At 61.3% G+C, this 18,058-nt stretch overlaps 3 protein-coding genes and 1 long non-coding RNA gene across 5 annotated transcripts; 2 read left to right on the top strand and 2 right to left on the bottom strand.

Annotated features, from left to right (window-relative positions):
- Window positions 1–6: 6 nt before the first annotated feature.
- Window positions 7–1,695, top strand: LOC308057640 (uncharacterized protein; the record flags this gene model as incomplete). The annotated part of the gene is made up of 2 exons (XM_080411692.1): window positions 7–1,278; window positions 1,354–1,695. The coding sequence occupies exons 1-2, from the start codon at window positions 34–36 to the stop codon at window positions 1,693–1,695; spliced, it is 1,587 nt and encodes a 528-aa protein (XP_080267818.1). The 5' UTR covers window positions 7–33.
- Window positions 1,696–2,283: 588 nt separating this feature from the next.
- On the top strand, window positions 2,284–7,629 carry LOC308057632 (synaptophysin-like protein 1). The gene is made up of 5 exons (XM_080411685.1): window positions 2,284–2,409; window positions 4,452–4,567; window positions 5,179–5,389; window positions 6,959–7,135; window positions 7,374–7,629. Exons 1-5 carry the CDS (start codon window positions 2,341–2,343, stop codon window positions 7,485–7,487), a joined length of 687 nt encoding a protein of 228 aa, XP_080267811.1. The 5' UTR covers window positions 2,284–2,340; the 3' UTR covers window positions 7,488–7,629.
- A 42-nt stretch (window positions 7,630–7,671) lies between these two features.
- On the bottom strand, window positions 7,672–9,823 carry LOC308057633. The gene is made up of 2 exons (XR_013925378.1): window positions 8,902–9,823; window positions 7,672–8,616 (listed from the first exon to the last, which is right to left on the bottom strand). It is a non-coding gene; the product is annotated as an uncharacterized lncRNA (long non-coding RNA).
- A 2,760-nt stretch (window positions 9,824–12,583) lies between these two features.
- Window positions 12,584–17,058, bottom strand: LOC308057631 (kallikrein-14-like). 2 transcript variants are annotated; one of them, XR_013925377.1, is made up of 5 exons: window positions 15,619–17,058; window positions 14,324–14,577; window positions 13,426–13,562; window positions 12,758–13,177; window positions 12,584–12,711 (listed from the first exon to the last, which is right to left on the bottom strand). XR_013925377.1 is itself a non-coding variant. In XM_080411684.1 (4 exons), the coding sequence occupies exons 1-4, from the start codon at window positions 16,209–16,211 to the stop codon at window positions 13,025–13,027; spliced, it is 1,137 nt and encodes a 378-aa protein (XP_080267810.1). In that variant the 5' UTR covers window positions 16,212–17,058; the 3' UTR covers window positions 12,584–13,024. The 2 variants fall into 2 exon arrangements, 1 of the variants encoding a protein (XP_080267810.1); XM_080411684.1 differs by having other exon boundaries at window positions 12,584–13,177.
- Window positions 17,059–18,058: the final 1,000 nt, after the last annotated feature.

Below are 18,058 nucleotides of genomic sequence, written 5' to 3'. Positions count from 1 at the left end.
ATGGAGGCCACCACGAACTTTCTCGAGACCACCATGAATGCCCTAGAGAGCACCAAGAACCCCATGGAGACCACCACGAACCCCTTGGAGACCACCACAACCTCCGTGAAGACCACCAGGAACCCTATGTTGACCACCACAACCTCTACGGAGACCGCCATGAAGACCTTGGAGGCCATAACCTCCACGTTGACCACCACAACGTCCACATTGACCACCAGGAACCCCATGGAGGCTACCACAACCTCCATGGAGACCACCAGGAACCCTGTGGAGGCCACCACGAAGACCTTGGAGGCCACAACCTCCATGTTCACCACCAGGAACCCCATGGAGACCACCACAAACCCCCTGGAGACCACCCCCCCGTCCCCCTTGACCACTCCTAACCCCTCCTCCACCCCCAGCCCCCTCCCCCCTCCTCCCCGCCCCCTCCCCCACCCTTCCCCCCAGGTAGCCACCCCGTGGCCACCAGTAAGCCGCTGCAAGCCCTTACGTCATGCCTCTGAGAAAGAGATTGTTCTCTATGCCCACTTTCAGGGCTTGGACTACGTCAGCACTGAGTGTGTCCACGCCCCCCACGCCTACCGTGGCCACGCGCGAGCCCTCCTCAAAGATTTAGAAGCCACCCGGGCTAGTACAGTAGCCGCTTTGGGTCATTCGGGGCGACGTCTAGCAGTGGCCACCCAGGTGGCCACCAAAAAATTGGGGACCTGCAAGCGGTGTGGCTTTGCGGCCAGCCAAGCCCTCTGCAAGGCTTGTGTCCTGCTGGCCTCGCTGGAGAAGGGGCTACCAAAAGTGGGGTTGGGCAAGCGCGGGGTGGAGTTGGCTACTGAAGGGGGAGGGGGTTGGCGTTACCAGGATGGTGGTTATGGGGGTGGTGGCTACCAGGATGGTGGCCATGGGGCTTGTGGTTGTGGGGATGGTGGCCATGGGGATGGTGGCTACCAGGATGGTGGTTACCAAGATGGTGGCCACAGGGATGGTGGTTACCAGGATGGTGGTCATGGAGATGGTGGCTACAGGGCTTGTTGTTGCAGGGATGGTGGGCATGGAGATGGTGGCTACCAGGAAGGTGGCTACGGGAATGGTAGTCACAGGGCAGGTGGCCACAGGGATGGTGGCTACCAGAATGGTGGCCATGGGGCTTGTTGTGGGGACAGTAGCCATGGGGTTGGTGGCCATGAGGTTTGTTATGACATGGCTAGTAGCCACGGGGATGGTAGCCACGGGGCAGGTGGTTGCAGGGATGGTGGCCACAAGCTTGGTGGCCATGAGGTTTGTTGTGACATGGCTGGTGGCTACAGGGCTGGTAGCCACAGGGCAGATGGCCATGAGCTTGGTGGCCCTGAGGTTTGTTGTGACATGGCTGATGGCCACAGGGCTGGTAGCCACAGGGCTAGTAGCCACGGGGATGGTAGCTACGGGAATGGTAGCCATGGGGCTAGTAGCCCTGGTGGCCCACGGGAGCTGGGGGGACACATGGGCAGTGGGACATGTCGCTGTGGGGGGAGGGGGCCGCGGAGCAGCGGGGCAGGTGGCCACAGGGCTGGTAGCCACGGGGCTAGTGGCCACTGGGGGTGGGCAGGGGAGGGGGTGGAGGTGGAGGTGGTGGGGGGGGGTGGGCAGACGGTGCGGCGGCGGGTGGTGGGGTTGGGGCGGGTGCGGGGGGCCCTCAACATTTGGGACTTCTAGGGGGGGGAGGGGCGGGGGGCAAGTAGGGGGGTCCCTGGGGGTAATTGTGGGGGGGTCTGGGGTAGTTGGGGGGTGGGGGGGTCCATGGGGGCAACTGTGGGGGGGCAGGTGAGGGGTGGGGGGGTCTGGGGGTAGTTGGGGGGGAGGGGGGGCATTGGGGGCAGACAGGGGGTCCCAGGGGGCAATTGGGGGGGCTGGGGGCAAGTAGGGGGGTCCCTGGGGGTAACTGGGGGGGGCTGGGGGCAACTGGGGGGCGGGGTCAGGTCCCTGAGTGCTCTGGCCCCTCCCCCTCTCAATATGCAAATGAGCTGTGGGTGGGGGGCGTGGCTATGTAATTAACCCCTCCCGCCCCCCGTTACGGCATGAACACGAATAAAAGCGTGAACCCTTACCGGCGTTATGCAAATGAGGGGGCGGGCGGTGGGCGGGGCTACGGCCAGCCCGGCCGCGCGCGGGTGGGGCGGCACCAATACCTGCGGAGGGGCGGGGCCGCGGCTGCAAATCAGGAAAGGCGCGGGACGCTGGGCTGGCCGGGGCCAATCAGCGCGGAGGGGGCGGGTCGCGTTATGTAAAAGAAGCGTCCCGGAAACGGCGCCGGCACCGCCCCTGAGCGTGACGTCACTTCCGGCGCGCGGCAGCAGGAAGATGTCGGGGCTGCGGCTGGAGCTGGGCCCCGCCAAGGAGCCGCTGGGGCTGGTGCGCGGCCTCCAGTGGGTGCGTGGTACTGGGAGGTCGGGGGAGGGGATGGGGAAGCGCTGGGGGGGGGCTGGGGGGCACTGGGCGGGAGTGGTGAGGAGCCGGGGGGGGTGACTGGGAGGCGCTGGGGAGGGACTGGAGGGGACTGGGAGGCGCTGGGAGAGGATTGGGAGGGACTGGAGGGGACTGGGAGGCACTGGGAGGGGGTTGGGGAGGTACTGGGAGGCCCTGCGGTGGGACAGGGAGGGGACTGGGAAGCGCTGGGGTGGGACTGGGAGGGGACTGGGAAGCGCTGGGGTGGGACAGGGAGGGGACTGGGAAGCGCTGGGGTGGGACAGGGAGGGGACTGGGAAGCGCTGGGGTGGGACTGGGAGGGGACTGGGAAGCGCTGGGGTGGGACTGGAGGGGTTACTGGGGACACTGGGAGGGACTGGAGGACATCCGGGAGGGCGTGGGAGGGGATTGGGAGGCACTGGGAGGGAACTTGGGAGAGCGGGGTGTGTGTGTTACTGGGAGGCACTGGGAGGGGACTGGGGAGAATTGAGAGGACGGGGGGGGGTTCTGGGAGGCGCTGGGGAGGGACTGGATGGCACTGGGAGGGCAGGGGAGGGAACTGGGAGGGAGTGGGGAGGCCTTGGGGCGGGTTACTGGGAGGCACTGGGGTGGGACTGGGGAGGACTGGGAGGCGCTGCAGAGGACTTGGGGGGGTTACTGGGAGGTGGTGGGGTGGGATTGGGGAGAATTGGGAGGGACTGGAGGGCACTGGGAGGGCAGGGGAGGGGACTGGGGAGAACTGGGAGGGTGGGGGGGTTACTGGGAGGCACTGGTGTGGGACTGGGGAGAACTGGGAGGGCGGGGGAGGGGACTGGAAGGGAGTGGGGTGGGAATGGGGAGATCTCGGGGGGGGTACTGGGGGTTATTGGGAGGGGATTGGAGAGAACTGGGAGGCACTGGGAGGGTCTGGTAGTTACTGGGGGGGACTGGAGAGGACTAGGAGGAGCTGGGGTGTTACTGGTAGAGAGTAGTTACTGGGGGGGACTGGAGAGGACTAGGAGGAGCTGGGGTGTTACTGGTAGAGAGTGGGGGGCACCGGGTGGGGACTAGGCGGACACTGGGGGGGAGTTACTGGGAGGCACTGGGTGCTTATTGGGATGGGTTATTGGGAGAGCGCTGGGATGGGTTACTGGGAAACACTGGGTGCTTACTGGGATGGTACCTGGGGGGTTACTGCGAGGCACTGGGATAGTTACTGGGAAGCATTGAATGCTTGCTGGGATGGTTACTGGGAGGGCACTGGGGGGGTTAATGGGAGGCACTGGGTCAGTTATTGGGAAGCAGTGAGTGATTACTGGGATGGGTTACTGGGAGGGCACTGGGACCGGTTATTGGGAGGCACTGGGGGGGATCTAAAATTGAAAAATTTCCAAAATTGAGGCATCGCGGCTCCTTTTTGCCCCAAAATTTTGATTTTTTTTTTTAATTGTTTTCGCCTGTTTTGGCTCGTGAGCCCCCTCATGTATGAATTTAAAGAATCTAAAATTTAAATTTTAAAATTTCAAATTTAAAATTGAAGTATTCTGAAAATACTGGCTATTTTTTGCCTCAAAATTTCAGGTTTTTATTGGTTTTTTTGGCCTGTGAGTCCTCACGTGTGTGAATTCAAGGAATTTTATATTTAAAGTTACTCCCCGGAACTTAAAATTACTCCCCCCCCCCCCCCCCCCCGGAATTTTAAATTACTCCCCCCCAGGATTTAAAATTAATTACCCCCCCAAATTTAAAGTTAAACCCCAAAATTTGAAATGAAAAAGTAATCAAATTTGAAATTCAAATCTAAAATTAAAAAATTAAATTGAAAAATTTGAAATGGTAATTTAAACTTTAAAAATGTCAAATGTAGAATCAAAAATGTCAAATTTCAAATTTAAAAAGTTCCCAAATTGTGGCACTGTGGCTCTATTTTGTCCCAAATGTCTTTTTTTTTTTTTTTTTTTTTTTCCCATGCACCCCCCCCAGTGTCTTTTTTTGGGGTGAAATCCCCCAATTTTGTCGTTTTCCAGTTTTTCTCCATTTTCGCCTTCGCCACCTGCGGCGGCTACAGTGGCGCCGTCACCTTCGGTATCAGCTGCTTCGGCGCCAACACCACCGTCACTGCCCCCTTCGCCTACCCCTTCCGGTGAGGCCCTGCCCCCCACCTCCTCATTGGCCAGTGGTTGGAAGCGGGCGGAGTGAGCTCAGCTCCTATTTGTGGGGGTGAAGTGGGTGGAGCTGATGCCTTGGCCAGTGGAATCTTCTGGGGGGTGGGGTCAGTGGGGTACCTTGGGGGGGATAGGTGTGTGTGTGTGTGGCTGGCCAATCAGGAGCTGGGGGGTGGGGCGGTGGTCCAAGGTCAAGAAGGTCCAGGAGGTCAAGAAGGTCCAGGAGGTCCAAGAATGCTGGGAAGGTCGAGGAGGTCCCTCAGACACAGGAGAGGAAAAGGAGAAGCAGCGGTTGGGCTGGAGAGCCCTATGGTTGGCCAAGGAGAACTTCGAGGAAGTGGCTGATGGGCTATGGAGGGTTGGGGGTGGTTGAAGGTCTAGAAGGTCGAGAAGGTCCCTCAGAGGTGGATGGGGACGAGGAGAAGTAGCGGTTGGGTTGGAGAACCATACGGTTGGCCAAGGAGAACTTGTAGGAGGTGGTCGATGGGCCATGGAGGCCCAAAAGTTCTCCTGCCCCCTCAGCAGATGAGGGGTTAGAGGGGTGGGGGTGGGGAGAAGACCCCACCCACCACCCCTCCCCCCTCCCCAGGTTGAACCATGCCGTCTTCATGCCCTCGTTGACCACCCTGTGCAACAAGACGTGGCTGGGGGACCTTCACCTGGTGGGTGACTTCTCCTCCTCGGCCCAGTTCTTCGTGGCGGTGGCTGTCCTGGCCTTCCTCTACAGCATGGCTGCCCTGGCGCTCTACCTGGGCTTCCTCCACCTCTACCGCGGCGCTGGTGGGCGGCTGCCATTGGCGGTGAGTCCGGCCGGGTCTTCTCCAGGCCACCTGGGGGTCCTCCATCCATCCGTCCGTCCATCTGGGTCTTGACCGTCCATTTGGGTCTCCATGCATCTAGATGTTGTCCATCCATGCATGCACCCATCTGGGTCTCCATCCATCCATCTAGATGTTTTCTATCCATCCATCCATGGATCCGTCTGGGGGGTCTCCATCCATCCAGATGTTTTTCATCCATCCATCCGTGGGTCCGTCTGGGTGTCCTCCATCCATCCAGATGTTTTTTATCCATCCACCCATCTGTGGGTCCCTCTGGGTGTCCCTCTATCCATCCAGATGTTCTCAATCCATCCGTGGGTGCCTCTGGGTGTCCCTCCATCCGTCCAGATGTTCTCCGTCCAACCATCCGTGGGTCCCTCTGCGTGTCCCTCCATCCGTCCAGATGTTCTCCGTCCATCCATCTATCAGGCTCCGTTTTGTTCATTGCTCTGGGTCTCCATCACCCATCCATCCATCTGGGTCTTCTCCATCCATCCATCCGGGTCTTTATCCATCTATCCATCCACGCGTCTTATCGGTCTTTTTCATCCATCCATGTATGTAGTGATCTCGGTATCCTCCATCCATCTGTTTGGGTCTTCTCCATCCACCTAGGTCTCCATCTATCCAGATGTTCTCCATCTCTTCATCTGGGTCTTCTCCATCCATCCATCTTTTCATCTGGGTCTTGTCCACCCATCCTGATGTTCTCCGTCCATCTACGCATCCATCCGTGTTTTCTTCATCCGTTTGGGTCTCTATCCATCCATCCAGATGTTCTCCATGCATCGATTTGGGTCTTTTCCATTCATCCATATCTTCATCTAGGTCTTGTCCATCCCTTCGTCCATATGGGTCTTGTCTGTCCATCTATTCGTCAGTATGGGTCGACTCCATCCATCCACGCGTCCATCCGTCTCTTCATTTGGGTCTTGTCCACAAATCCATCTAGGTCTCCGTCCATCCATCCACGTGTCCATCCGGGTCTTCTCCATCCATCTGGGTCTTCTCCACCCACCCATCTATCTTGGTCTCTTCCATCCCCCTGCTCTAACCTACACTTCCCACAATGGGTGGTACCTTCTGGTGGCCCCACAACTCTCATCAGCCTTTGCCCCACCCCCTCATGAGGCATCATGGGAGTTGTAGTCTTGGGCCTCACCCCATATGGGGGGGGAGGGGTGTGTGGTGGGGGGGAGGGGGACTTTGGCGGGGTGGGGGGATGTTTTGGGGGAGTCAATAACCCCCCTCTGACCTTCTCTCCTGCTGCTGCCATGGACAGGACGTGGGGTAAGTGCCCCCCCCCCTCCCCTCCCCCACCCATTAGGGGTCTCCAAGTCTTGGGGTCCACCAGGCTTGTCCTCTCCACCCCTAACTTCTGGGGTGTCCCTCCCCAGATATCTCCAAGTCGTGGGGTCCCCCCCCAGATCTCCAGCTCTTGAGGCCTGCCTCCCAATTCCCAATCCAACCAATGTCCCTTTCACCCCCTTCCCTCATTTTTGGGGTGCCCTTAATGCCCCTCCCCCTCTGCTTTTGCCCCACCCCCAGGACTTCTTGGTCACCGTGGCCTTCTCCTTCCTGTGGCTGGTGAGCTCCTCAGCGTGGGCCAAGGCCCTGACGGACATCAAGACCTCGACGGCGTCCCCCCTGCCTCACTGCCCACCCCCCTCTGTCAGCTGCTTCCCGGCTGGGGTCACCCCCATGGGGTCCCTCAACGTCTCTGTGGTGGGTCTTTGGGGGGGGGAGGGGAAACTGAGGCACGGCGGGGGGGGTGGGGGCTTGAGGAACCTCTGGAGAACCCATGGTTCAAGGTGGACCTCATGGAGGTGGGTGGTGGTGGGGAGAAGATGGAGGGAGGGGGGGAAATGGAGGTAGGGGAGGGGGGTTGGGGCAACAGAGGCATGGGGGGGAGGGGACTTGGGGGTCTTCTCTACATTTTCCCAACCCCTCCCCCCTCCCCCAGGTCTTCGGCTTCCTCAACCTGGTCCTCTGGGTGGGCAGCTCTTGGTTTGTCTACAAGGAGACCAACTTCCACCGCCCGGCCCCCGCTCCCACCCCCGGGCCAGCCACCATGTAACCCCCATTCCCTGGTGCGGCTCTACGGTGCGTGTCCCCACCCCTCCCCCACTCCTCCTCCACCCCTCCCCCTCCTTACGGTTGCCACCGACGCCATTGTGGTGCCTTCTTGGGGGAGATGCCACCAGCTCCTTCTTCTCGTTGCCCTCGTTGCCGTTTCTTTGGATGTTTGTGGTATCGCTGAATTTGGGGCATTTTGGGGTGTTTTGGGTGGGTTTGGGGTTTGTTTTTTTATTATTATTTTTTTTGAAGCTAATTTTATTGCCGGTGGGAGGCGCCGCTGAGGCCGCGGGAGGAAGAAGGTCATGGTGTTCCTTGGGGTGCGGTGGGCGCGCCACCACCGACGCCGCGTGGGTTGGGTGCTGGGCGGGGGCTGGTTGGCGGAGCCGCGTCCTCCTCTCGGCGCGGGCATGGCTGGGTGGCGGTGGCTTGGCCTCCTCCGCTTGCCCCCGGGCGCGGATCAGCCACGGGTGGGGCAGGTTGAGGTGGGGGTAGGCAGGAGGTGAGGTCACGTTGACATTGACCGGCCTCAGCTGGGTCCTTCTCCAGTTTCTTGGGCTCTGGTAGGGGGTTGGGCAAGTGGGCCTGGGCTCAGGCCTCAGCATGGGCCTTGGCTCGGGCCTTGATGGGCCTTGACTTCGGTCTTGTCCTTGGCCTCGACTCAGGTCTTCACGTGGGCCTCAACTCGGGCCTTGATGGGCCTTGACTTTGGTCTTGTCCTTGGCCTCGACTTGGGCCTTGAGGGGTGTTGACTTGGGTCTTGTCCTTGGCCTCAACTTGGGTCCTGACTCAGGCCTCGACACGGGCCTTGACTTGGATCCTGACTTGGGTCTTGATTTGGGCCTCGGCTCGGGCCTTGATAGGCCTAGACTCGGGTCTTGTCCTTGGTCTCGGCTCGGGCCTCGCCTTGGGTCTTTGTGTGGGTCTTGGTTTGGGCTTTGGCTCAGCCTTGACTCAGGCCTTGACCTGGGTCCTGAATTAGGCCTCGACATGGGCCTCGATTTGAGCCTTGACTTGGGTCCTGATTCAGGCCTTGATTTGGGCCTTGACTTGGGTCTTCACTGGGGCCTGGGCTCGGGCCTTGATAGGCCTTGACTCGGGCCTTGATGGGCCTTGACTTGGGTCTTGTCCTTGCCCTCGACTTGTGTCCTGACTCGGCTCTCTATGGGCCTAGACTTGGGTCTTGTCCTTGGTCTTGGCTCGGGCCTTGACTTGGGTCTTTGTGTGGGTCTTGGTTTGGGCCTTGGCTCAGCCTCAACTAGGGTCCTGACCTGCGTCCTGACCTGGGCCTCGACTCAGGACTCAACACGGGCCTCGACTCAGGACTCAACACGGGCCTCGATTTGTGCTTTGACTCGGGTCTTCACTGGGGCCTGGGCTCAGGCCTCAATTTGGGCCTCGACTCGGGTCTTCACGTGGGCCTTGACCTGGGCCTTGGTGTAGGCCTCGATTTGGGCCTTGACTGTTGGCTTGACCGTTGGCTTGACTGTTGGGTTGAGGTTGACCCTTGGGTTGGGTTTGTCTCCTTGTCTTCTGGAAGACCTGGCTTGACCACCATTGGTGGTGGAGACTTGTGGTTGGCCACCACTGGTGGGGCTGGACGTCACCCAGATTGGTCTGTTCCGGTTGGCTCAGTCAGGGATTGGTCGACTTGGCCTCAACCTCAGTTGACCATTGGTTGAGGTCAACCAGGTTGGGTTGCCCTTGTCTCCTTGGCTTGTGGTGGATCTTCCCAGTTGCCTCCTCAACGCTGCTTGACCACCAATGGCCACCTCTATTGGTGCCTGGGCTGGCCATCTTGGTCCTGGTTGAGTAGCCACTGGCCTGGTTGAGTAGCCACCATGAGTTGCCACTGGCCCTGTTGAGTAGCCACCAGCTCGGTTGAGTTGCCACCATGAGTAGCCACTGGCTCTGTTGAGTAGCCAGCATGAGTTGCTGCCAGCCCCGTTGAGTAGCCACAGGCCCGGTTGAGTCGCCACCAGCCCGGTTGAGTAGCCACCATGAGTAGCCACCGGCCCGGTTGAGTAGCCACCATGAGTAGCCACCATGAGTAGCCACCGGCCCGGTTGAGTAGCCACCATGAGTAGCCACCGGCCCGGTTGGGTCGCCACCGGCCCGGTTGAGTAGCCACCATGAGTAGCCACCGGCCCGGTTGGGTCGCCACCAGCCCGGTTGAGTAGCCACCATGAGTAGCCACCGGCCCGGTTGGGTCGCCACCGGCCCGGTTGAGTAGCCACCATGAGTAGCCACCGGCCCGGTTGGGTCGCCACCGGCCCGGTTGAGTAGCCACCATGAGTAGCCACCGGCCCGGTTGGGTCGCCACCAGCCCGGTTGAGTAGCCACCATGAGTAGCCACCGGCCCGGTTGGGTCGCCACCAGCCCGGTTGAGTAGCCACCATGAGTAGCCACCGGCCCGGTTGGGTCGCCACCAGCCCGGTTGAGTAGCCACCATGAGTAGCCACCGGCCCGGTTGGGTCGCCACCAGCCCGGTTGAGTAGCCACCATGAGTAGCCATCGGCCCGGTTGGGTCGCCACCAGCCCGGTTGAGTAGCCACCATGAGTAGCCACCGGCCCGGTTGGGTCGCCACCAGCCCGGTTGAGTAGCCACCATGAGTAGCCACCGGCCCGGTTGGGTCGCCACCGGCCCGGTTGGGTCGCCACCAGCCCGGTTGAGTAGCCACCATGAGTAGCCACCGGCCCGGTTGGGTCGCCACCAGCCCGGTTGAGTAGCCACCATGAGTAGCCACCGGCCCGGTTGAGTAGCCACCATGAGTAGCCACCGGCCCGGTTGGGTCGCCACCAGCCCGGTTGAGTAGCCACCATGAGTAGCCACCGGCCCGGTTGGGTCGCCACCGGCCCGGTTGAGTAGCCACCATGAGTAGCCACCGGCCCGGTTGGGTCGCCACCAGCCCGGTTGAGTAGCCACCATGAGTAGCCACCGGCCCGGTTGGGTCGCCACCAGCCCGGTTGAGTAGCCACCATGAGTAGCCACCGGCCCGGTTGGGTCGCCACCAGCCCGGTTGAGTAGCCACCATGAGTAGCCACCGGCCCGGTTGGGTCGCCACCAGCCCGGTTGAGTAGCCACCATGAGTAGCCATCGGCCCGGTTGGGTCGCCACCAGCCCGGTTGAGTAGCCACCATGAGTAGCCACCGGCCCGGTTGGGTCGCCACCAGCCCGGTTGAGTAGCCACCATGAGTAGCCACCGGCCCGGTTGGGTCGCCACCGGCCCGGTTGGGTCGCCACCAGCCCGGTTGAGTAGCCACCATGAGTAGCCACCGGCCCGGTTGGGTCGCCACCAGCCCGGTTGAGTAGCCACCATGAGTAGCCACCGGCCCGGTTGGGTCGCCACCAGCCCGGTTGAGTAGCCACCATGAGTAGCCACCGGCCCGGTTGAGTAGCCACCATGAGTAGCCACCGGCCCGGTTGGGTCGCCACCGGCCCGGTTGAGTAGCCACCATGAGTAGCCACCGGCCCGGTTGGGTCGCCACCGGCCCGGTTGAGTAGCCACCATGAGTAGCCACCGGCCCGGTTGGGTCGCCACCAGCCCGGTTGAGTAGCCACCATGAGTAGCCACCGGCCCGGTTGGGTCGCCACCGGCCCGGTTGGGTCGCCACCGGCCCGGTTGAGTAGCCACCGGCCTGGTTGGGTCGCCACCATGAGTAGCCACCGGCCCCATTGAGTAGCCACGATGAGTCGCCACTGGTCCAGTTGAGTAGCCACCAGCCCCGGTGAGTCACCACCGGCCCCATTGAGTTGCCACTGGCCCCATTGAATAGCCACCTTGAGTGGCCACCAGCACAGTTGAGTAGCCACCGGCCCCGTTGAGTAGCCACCAACCTCCTCCTCCTCCTCCAATCCTCTCAGGGCTCCACCCATGGGTGTCACACCCCCCTGGCACCCCTCCCCCGCTTCCCCACCCCCCTCCTCTGTGTCCTCGGCAGGTGGGGGAGGGGCCGGGCAGGGACAAACACTACACACACACCCCTCCTCACACTCCTCCCCCTCCTCCTCGTGGTGGGTGGGGTTAAGGTGACCCATGACTTGATGGGAACCCATGGGTGACCACGTTCCGGGTCTTCTCCACTGGCTTGTCCCCACACCCACCCTCCCACTTTTCTGTGATGTCATCCTCCCCCTCCTCCACCTCCTCCCCAATGGGGGTTGGGGTCTCCTCCCCTGTCCCCTCCCCCTCCCGTGTCCCTTCCCCCACCCCCTGTTGTGCAACTGCCTCAATAAAGAGTTTATGGTAGAACCTCGTCAATCCATATCTGGGGGGGGGGTTGGGCCACGGGGACCTTCCCCTCCCCCTGTGGCTGCGACCTTGGGGGGTGGGGGAGGGGTCTGGGGGTGGGGTGGGACAAGCTGAAGTAAACCCCTAGTAGACGTAGCAGACTCCACGCTGCCTTTGCTCCTCGTTTATTGTCCCTCCCCCTGCATTGTGTCTTCTCCATGACCCAGGAGTCCATGGTTGTGGCCTCCTCTTGGCTTCTGGGTGTGGTCCATGGTAGCCCAGGTCCGGGGTAGCTTGGATTGGTGGCCCGAGTTGGGGTGGGTGGTGGCCCTGGGGTGTGGTCTGGGTCACTGCTTGTGATCTGTGATGGCCCATGTCTGTGTGTTGGTGGCCTTGGTGGTGGGCCAGGGTGGCCGGGAGCGGTGTCTTCATGTTTGTGGTGGTCTGTGGTGGCCCAGATCTATGGTCCATGATGGCCCAGGTCTGTGTCTTGTTGTCCGTGGTGGCCCAGATCCATGGTAGCCAAGATCCATGGTCCATGGTGGCCCAGATCTGCATCTCATTGTCCATGGTGGCCCAGATCCATGGTCCATGGTGCCCCAGATCTGCATCTCGTTGTCCGTGGTGGCCCAGATCTGTGTCTCGTTGTCCGTGTTGGCCCAGATCCATGGTCCATGGTGGCCCAGATCTGTGTCTCGTCCGTGGTGGCCCAGATCCGTGTCTTGTTGTACATGGTGGCCCAGATCCATGGTCCATGGTGGCCCAGACCTGTAGCCCATGGTGGCCCAGATCCATGGTCCATCATGGTCCATATCTGTGGCCCATGGTAGCCCAGACTGGTGGTCCATGGTGGCCCAGATCCATGGTGGCCCTCCTTCATAGTAGCCCAGACCTGTGGTCCATGGTAGCCCAGATCCATGGTCCACAGTGGCCCAGACCCACAGTGGCCCAGATCCATGGTCCATGGTGGCCCTGCTTCATGGTAGCCCAGACCTGTGGTCCATGGTAGCCCAGATCCATGGTCCACGGTGGCCCAGACCTGTGGTCCATGGTAGCCCAGATCCGTGGTCCACAGTAGCCTAGACCCGTGGTGGCCCAGATCCGTGGTTCATGGTGACACAGATCCATGGTCCATGGTGGCCCACACCCATGGCCCTTGGTGGCCCACACCCATGTCTCCACCCACAGCTCCGTGGTGGCCCAACCTCCTTCCTTGCTGTCCTTGGCTGTTACCCGTGGTGGCCCACCTCCCTCTACCTCCTCGTGGTCTTCAGTGGCCCGGCGGGGGGGGGTTGGTGGCCACCTCCTAGTTACGGTTCATGGTCTCCAGGATCCAACCCACGTAGTTGCAGACGCGGGTGTAGACCCCTGGGTGGCCGGGCAGGGCGCAGGTCTGCAGCCCCCAGGACACGATCCCCTGGAGGGTCCCGTTACAGGACAGTGGCCCCCCGGAGTCACCCTGTGAGGGGAGGGGACAACATTTGGGGGGGGAGGGGACATTTGGGGGGACGCCCCCCCCCCCCCCCCCCGTGGTGGGGCGGCAACCTTAGGAGGAGCTTTCCAAGCTGGGGGAAGTCTAGACCCTGGGGGTTGAAGGACATGTGGGGATGGGGGGCCACCAGGGTGGAGTAGTGGTTTTGGGGGTTGCGGGGGGGGGTCCTTCCTTGCCCCTCCCAACCCCCCACCCCCACCCCCCCCCTCGGGTACCTGGCAGGAGTCGATAGGCTTGTTGCGCACCCCGGCGCAAAGCATGTTGGGAGTGATGCGCTGGGGGTAGGCACGGCGGCATTCGGCGTCAGGGAGGATGTTGACGTAGGCGCAGATCAGGTGACGGGGGAGGGTCACTGCGGGGGGAGGGGGGCACGGGGGGGTCAGCGACGGCGGGGAACCCCCCAGGGGCTGCTGGGCTGCTCTGGGACCTACTCATAGGTTACTCCTCAGTTACTTCTAGGTTACGCATAGGTTACATGCTGGTTATGCACTGGTTTGCCATCAATTGCTTACAGGTTACTTGTAGGTTATGCCTGAGTTACCTCTAGGTTACTCATAGGTTATGCCTTCGTTACTTCTAGGTTACTCGTAGGTTATGCCTTAGTTACTTCTAGGTTACTTCTAGGTTATGTCTCAGTTACGTTGAGGTTACAGGTTTAGTAGGGGTTTACTCTGGTCTCAGTACAGTTTTACTGGGGACTTACTACAGTCTTATTAGGGACTTATGGGTTTACTACAGTCTTACTAGGGGCTTACTGTGGGTTTACTACAGGTTTATTAAAGGATTACTACTTGTTTGCCATGGCCTTACTACTGGTTTGCCATGGTCTTACTACTGGTTTACTAGGTGTTTACTGGGGGCTTACTACAGATTTACTAGGGACTTACTGTGGATTTATTACAGGTTTACTATGGCTTTACTACAGGTTGACTACGGGCCTCCTAAGGGTTTACTCCGGGCCTACTAAGGGTTTACTACAGGTTTGTTATAGGTTGACTACAGGTTGATTATGGATCTACCATGGGTTTACTCTGGGTCTACTAAGCATTTACAGTATGCTTACTACAGCTTTACTACAGGTTTGCCAGGGGCCCGGGGGGGAGCGTCACTGACCTTGGGGAGTGGTGACGGTGCCCCAGCCCGAGACGAGGCAGGTGGCGCCGGGGGGGGCGCAGGCGGGTGGCAGGGGGAGGGGCTGCACGGCCGGGCCCAGTGCCACCGGCCGCTCCAGCTTGAGCAGCAGGAGGTCGTTGTCCAGGGTGGTGGGGTTAAAGGCTGGGTGGGGGATGGTCTTGGCCACCGCCCGGTCCTGCTCCGCCCCCTCCCGCCGCTGCAGGTCGTTCTCGCCCAGGCGCAGGCGCAGGCCTCTGCGGGGGGGCGGGGGTGGGGGGTGGGGGTGGGGGGGGAGGGGTTTGGGACATGGGTGATGGAGGTGGGACATCGATATGGAACATGGGTGGGACATGGGACACGGGTGGGACATGGGACATGGAGGGGACAGGTGGGACATTGGACATGGGGACATGGGTGGGACATGGGACACGGGTGGGACAGGTGGGACATGGGACATGGAGGGGACAGGTAGGACATGGGGATGGAGGTGGGACATGGGCAGGACATGGGACATGGGTGGGACAGATGGGACGTGGGTGAGACAGGTGGGACATTGGACATGAGGACATGGGACATGGGACATGGGTGGGACATGGGACACGGGTGGGACATGGGACATGGAGGGGACAGGTGGGACATTGGACATGGGGACATGGGTGGGACATGGGACACGGGTGGGACAGGCGGGACATGGGACATGGAGGGGACAGGTAGGACATGGGGATGGAGGCGGGACATGGAGGGGACAGGTAGGACATGGGGATGGAGGTGGGACATGGGCGGGACATGGGACATGGGTGGGACAGATGGGACGTGGGTGAGACAGGTGGGACATTGGACATGAGGACATGGGACATGGGACATGGGTGGGACATGGGACACGGGTGGGACAGGTGGGACATGGGGATGGAGGTGGGACATGGAACATGGGTGGGACATGGGACACAGGTGGGACAGGTGGGACGTGGGACATGGAGAAGGTCACAGGTGGGACATGTGGGATGTCCCCATCCCCATGGGTGTCCCCCCTCCCCATGAGGTTCACCCACTCCCAATGGGATGTCCCCCCTCCCCACAGGTGTCCCCATGGGATGTGCCTCTCCCCATGAGGGTGTCCCCCTCCCCATGAGGTTCTCCATGATGGTCCCCATGGGATGTCCCCCTCCCCATGAGGTTCCTCACCTCCTAATGGGATGTCCCCCCTCCCCACAGGTGTCCCCATGGGGTGTTCCCCTCCCCATGAGATGTCCCTATGGGTGTGTCCCCCTCCCCCCGGGGTGCCCCCCCCACCCCACCTGCTGTTGCAGTGAGCGGCCGAGAGCACCCAGCGGTCGCGCAGCAGGACGCCGCCGCAGCGGATGGGGCGGTAGATGTAGACCTGCCAGGGCTGCGAGAGGGGGATGCAGGGGTAACCCCCGATGATCCGGTCCTCGTCCTGCTCCGCCTGTCCCCCCCCGGGGGACGAGGGGACACTGGCCACCGCTGGTCCAGCCCGTGTCTGAGAGTGGCCAGAGGGACATGGGCCACCCCAGGGGGCAGCACCTTGGGGGCATGGGCCACCGGTGGTCTGGCCATGGGTTCCTCCTGCCAGAGGGACGTGGGTCACCAGGTGTGTTGCCTCCATGGGGACATCGGCCACCAGACGTTTCCCAATGGAGGGGACACTGGTCACCAGGTGTGTCACCTCCATGGGGACATGGGCCACCAGGCATGATCCCATGGAGCAGACATGGATCACCAGACATGTCCCCTCCATTTGGACATGGGCCACCAGACATGTCCCCATGGAGGGGATACAGGTCACCAGGCATGTCCCCATGGAGCAGACATGGGCCACCAGACATGTCCCCTCCATGGGGACATGGGTCACCAAGTGTGTCCCTTCCATGAAGATATGGGCCACCAAACGTGTCCCCTCCCTGAGTTCCCTCTGTGGCGACACGGTTCACCAGACCTGTCACCTCCCTGGGGACATGGGCCACCACATGTCCCCTCCATGAAGACATGGGCCACCAGGTGTGACCCCTCCTTAGGCTCCATCTATGGGGACATGGAGGGGACCAAGGGGGGGGACAGTGACACGGGGGGGGTGGGGCCCCACGTACCTGTCAGCAGCAGGAGAAGCAGCACGATGGGCAGCGGCTCCATGTCCCTGGGGGGGGGAGGGGAGGGTCAGCGGGCACAGCGGCTGCACTGCCTGTCCCCTCCCCCACCTGTCCCCTCCCCCACCTGTCCCCTCCCCCCGCCCATCCTGCCTGCTGTCCCTGCCCCCCCTCCCATACCCCTCCCATCCCTTTCCCCTCCCGTCTTCCTTCCTTCCTCCATCTCTCCTTTCCTCTTCCCACCCCCCTTCCTTCCTCCTTCCATCCCCCCTTCCTTCCTCCTTTCTTCCTCCTTCCATTTCTCCTTCCAGCATCTTTCCATCCTTCTTGCATCTCTCCTTCTTTCCTCCTCCCATCCTTCCTTCTTCCGACCTTCCTGTCCTTTCATTTTTCCTTCCATCTCTCCTTCCTCCTTCCCTCCTCCCTCCATCTCTCATTCCTTCTTCCTTACTCTTTTTCTCCTTTCTTTCCTTCTTCCTTCATCCTTCCCTCCCTCCCTACTTCCTCCTTCCCTCCCTCCCTACTTCCTCCTTCCATCTCTCCTTCATTCCTTCTTCCTTCACTCCTTCACTCCTTCCGTCATTCTCCCTTCCTCCTTCCAGCCTTCTTCCTTCCATCTCTCCTTCCCTCCTCCTTCCTTCCTCCTTCCCTCCCTCCCTCCCTCCCTTCCTCCTTCCATCTGTCCTCCCTCCTTCCTCCTTCCATTTTTCCTTCCCTCCTCTTCCCTTCCTCCTTCCATCATCCTTCCATCCTTTTTCCATTTCTCCTTCCTTCCTCCTTCCATCTCTCCTTCCTTCTTCCATTTCTCCTTCCTTCCTCTTTCCCTCATCCTTCCCTCCTGCCTTCCTCCTTCCCTCCTTCCTTCCTCCCTCCCTCCCTCTTCCTCCCTCCCTCCATCTCTCCTTTCTTCTTCCATTTCTCCTTCCTTCCTCTTTCGCTCCTCCTTCCCTCGTCCTTCCATCCCTCCCTCCCTCTTCCTTCCTCCTTCCATCTCTCCTTCCTTCTTCCATTTCTCCTTCCTCCCTCCTTCCTCCTTCCTTCCTTTTTCCTTCCCCCTTCCATCCCTCCCTCCCCCCTCCTTCCTCCTTCCATTTCTCCTTCCTTCCCTCTTCCTCCTTCCCCCCTCCCTCCTCCCATGTCACCTCCTGTCCATGTCACCGCGTGTCGCTGCGTGTTGCCGTGTGTCGTCGCGTGTCGCGTAGCAGCGGCGGGTGCCAGGCGGGGTGGGCGGGGGAGGGTTTTGTCACCAATTGGGAGGGGCCGGATCACCCCAAGCCCCACCCCTGGGGGTGCCTGGGGAGGGGGAGGGGCTGGGAGGGGGAGGGGCAGAAGGTTGGAGGGAGGAAAGGGGGGAGTGGATGGGGGGGGAGGGGGGATGGGGAGAGGGGAGGTGGGGTAAGGGGGGATGGGGAGGGGGGATGGGGGATGGAGAGAGGTGGGTGGGGGATGGGTGGGGGAGGGACGATGGGTGGGGGAGGGGGGATAGGGGAGGGGTGGGTGGGGGAGGGGGCATGGAGGGATGGATGGGGAGGGGCAGATGGAGGGGGGAGGGGTGGGGGATGGGCAGGAGGCTGGAGGGGGTGGGGTAGGGAAGATGGGGGGAGGGGGAGGGGTGGGCAGGGAGAGGTGGGGG

The sequence above is a fragment of the Falco punctatus genome (assembly GCF_963210335.1).
Source record: "Falco punctatus genome assembly, contig: scaffold_177, whole genome shotgun sequence".
Classification (NCBI taxonomy): domain Eukaryota; kingdom Metazoa; phylum Chordata; class Aves; order Falconiformes; family Falconidae; genus Falco; species Falco punctatus.
Note: the sequence above shows the minus strand (reverse complement) of the source record. Positions and strands in the feature narration are given on the sequence as shown.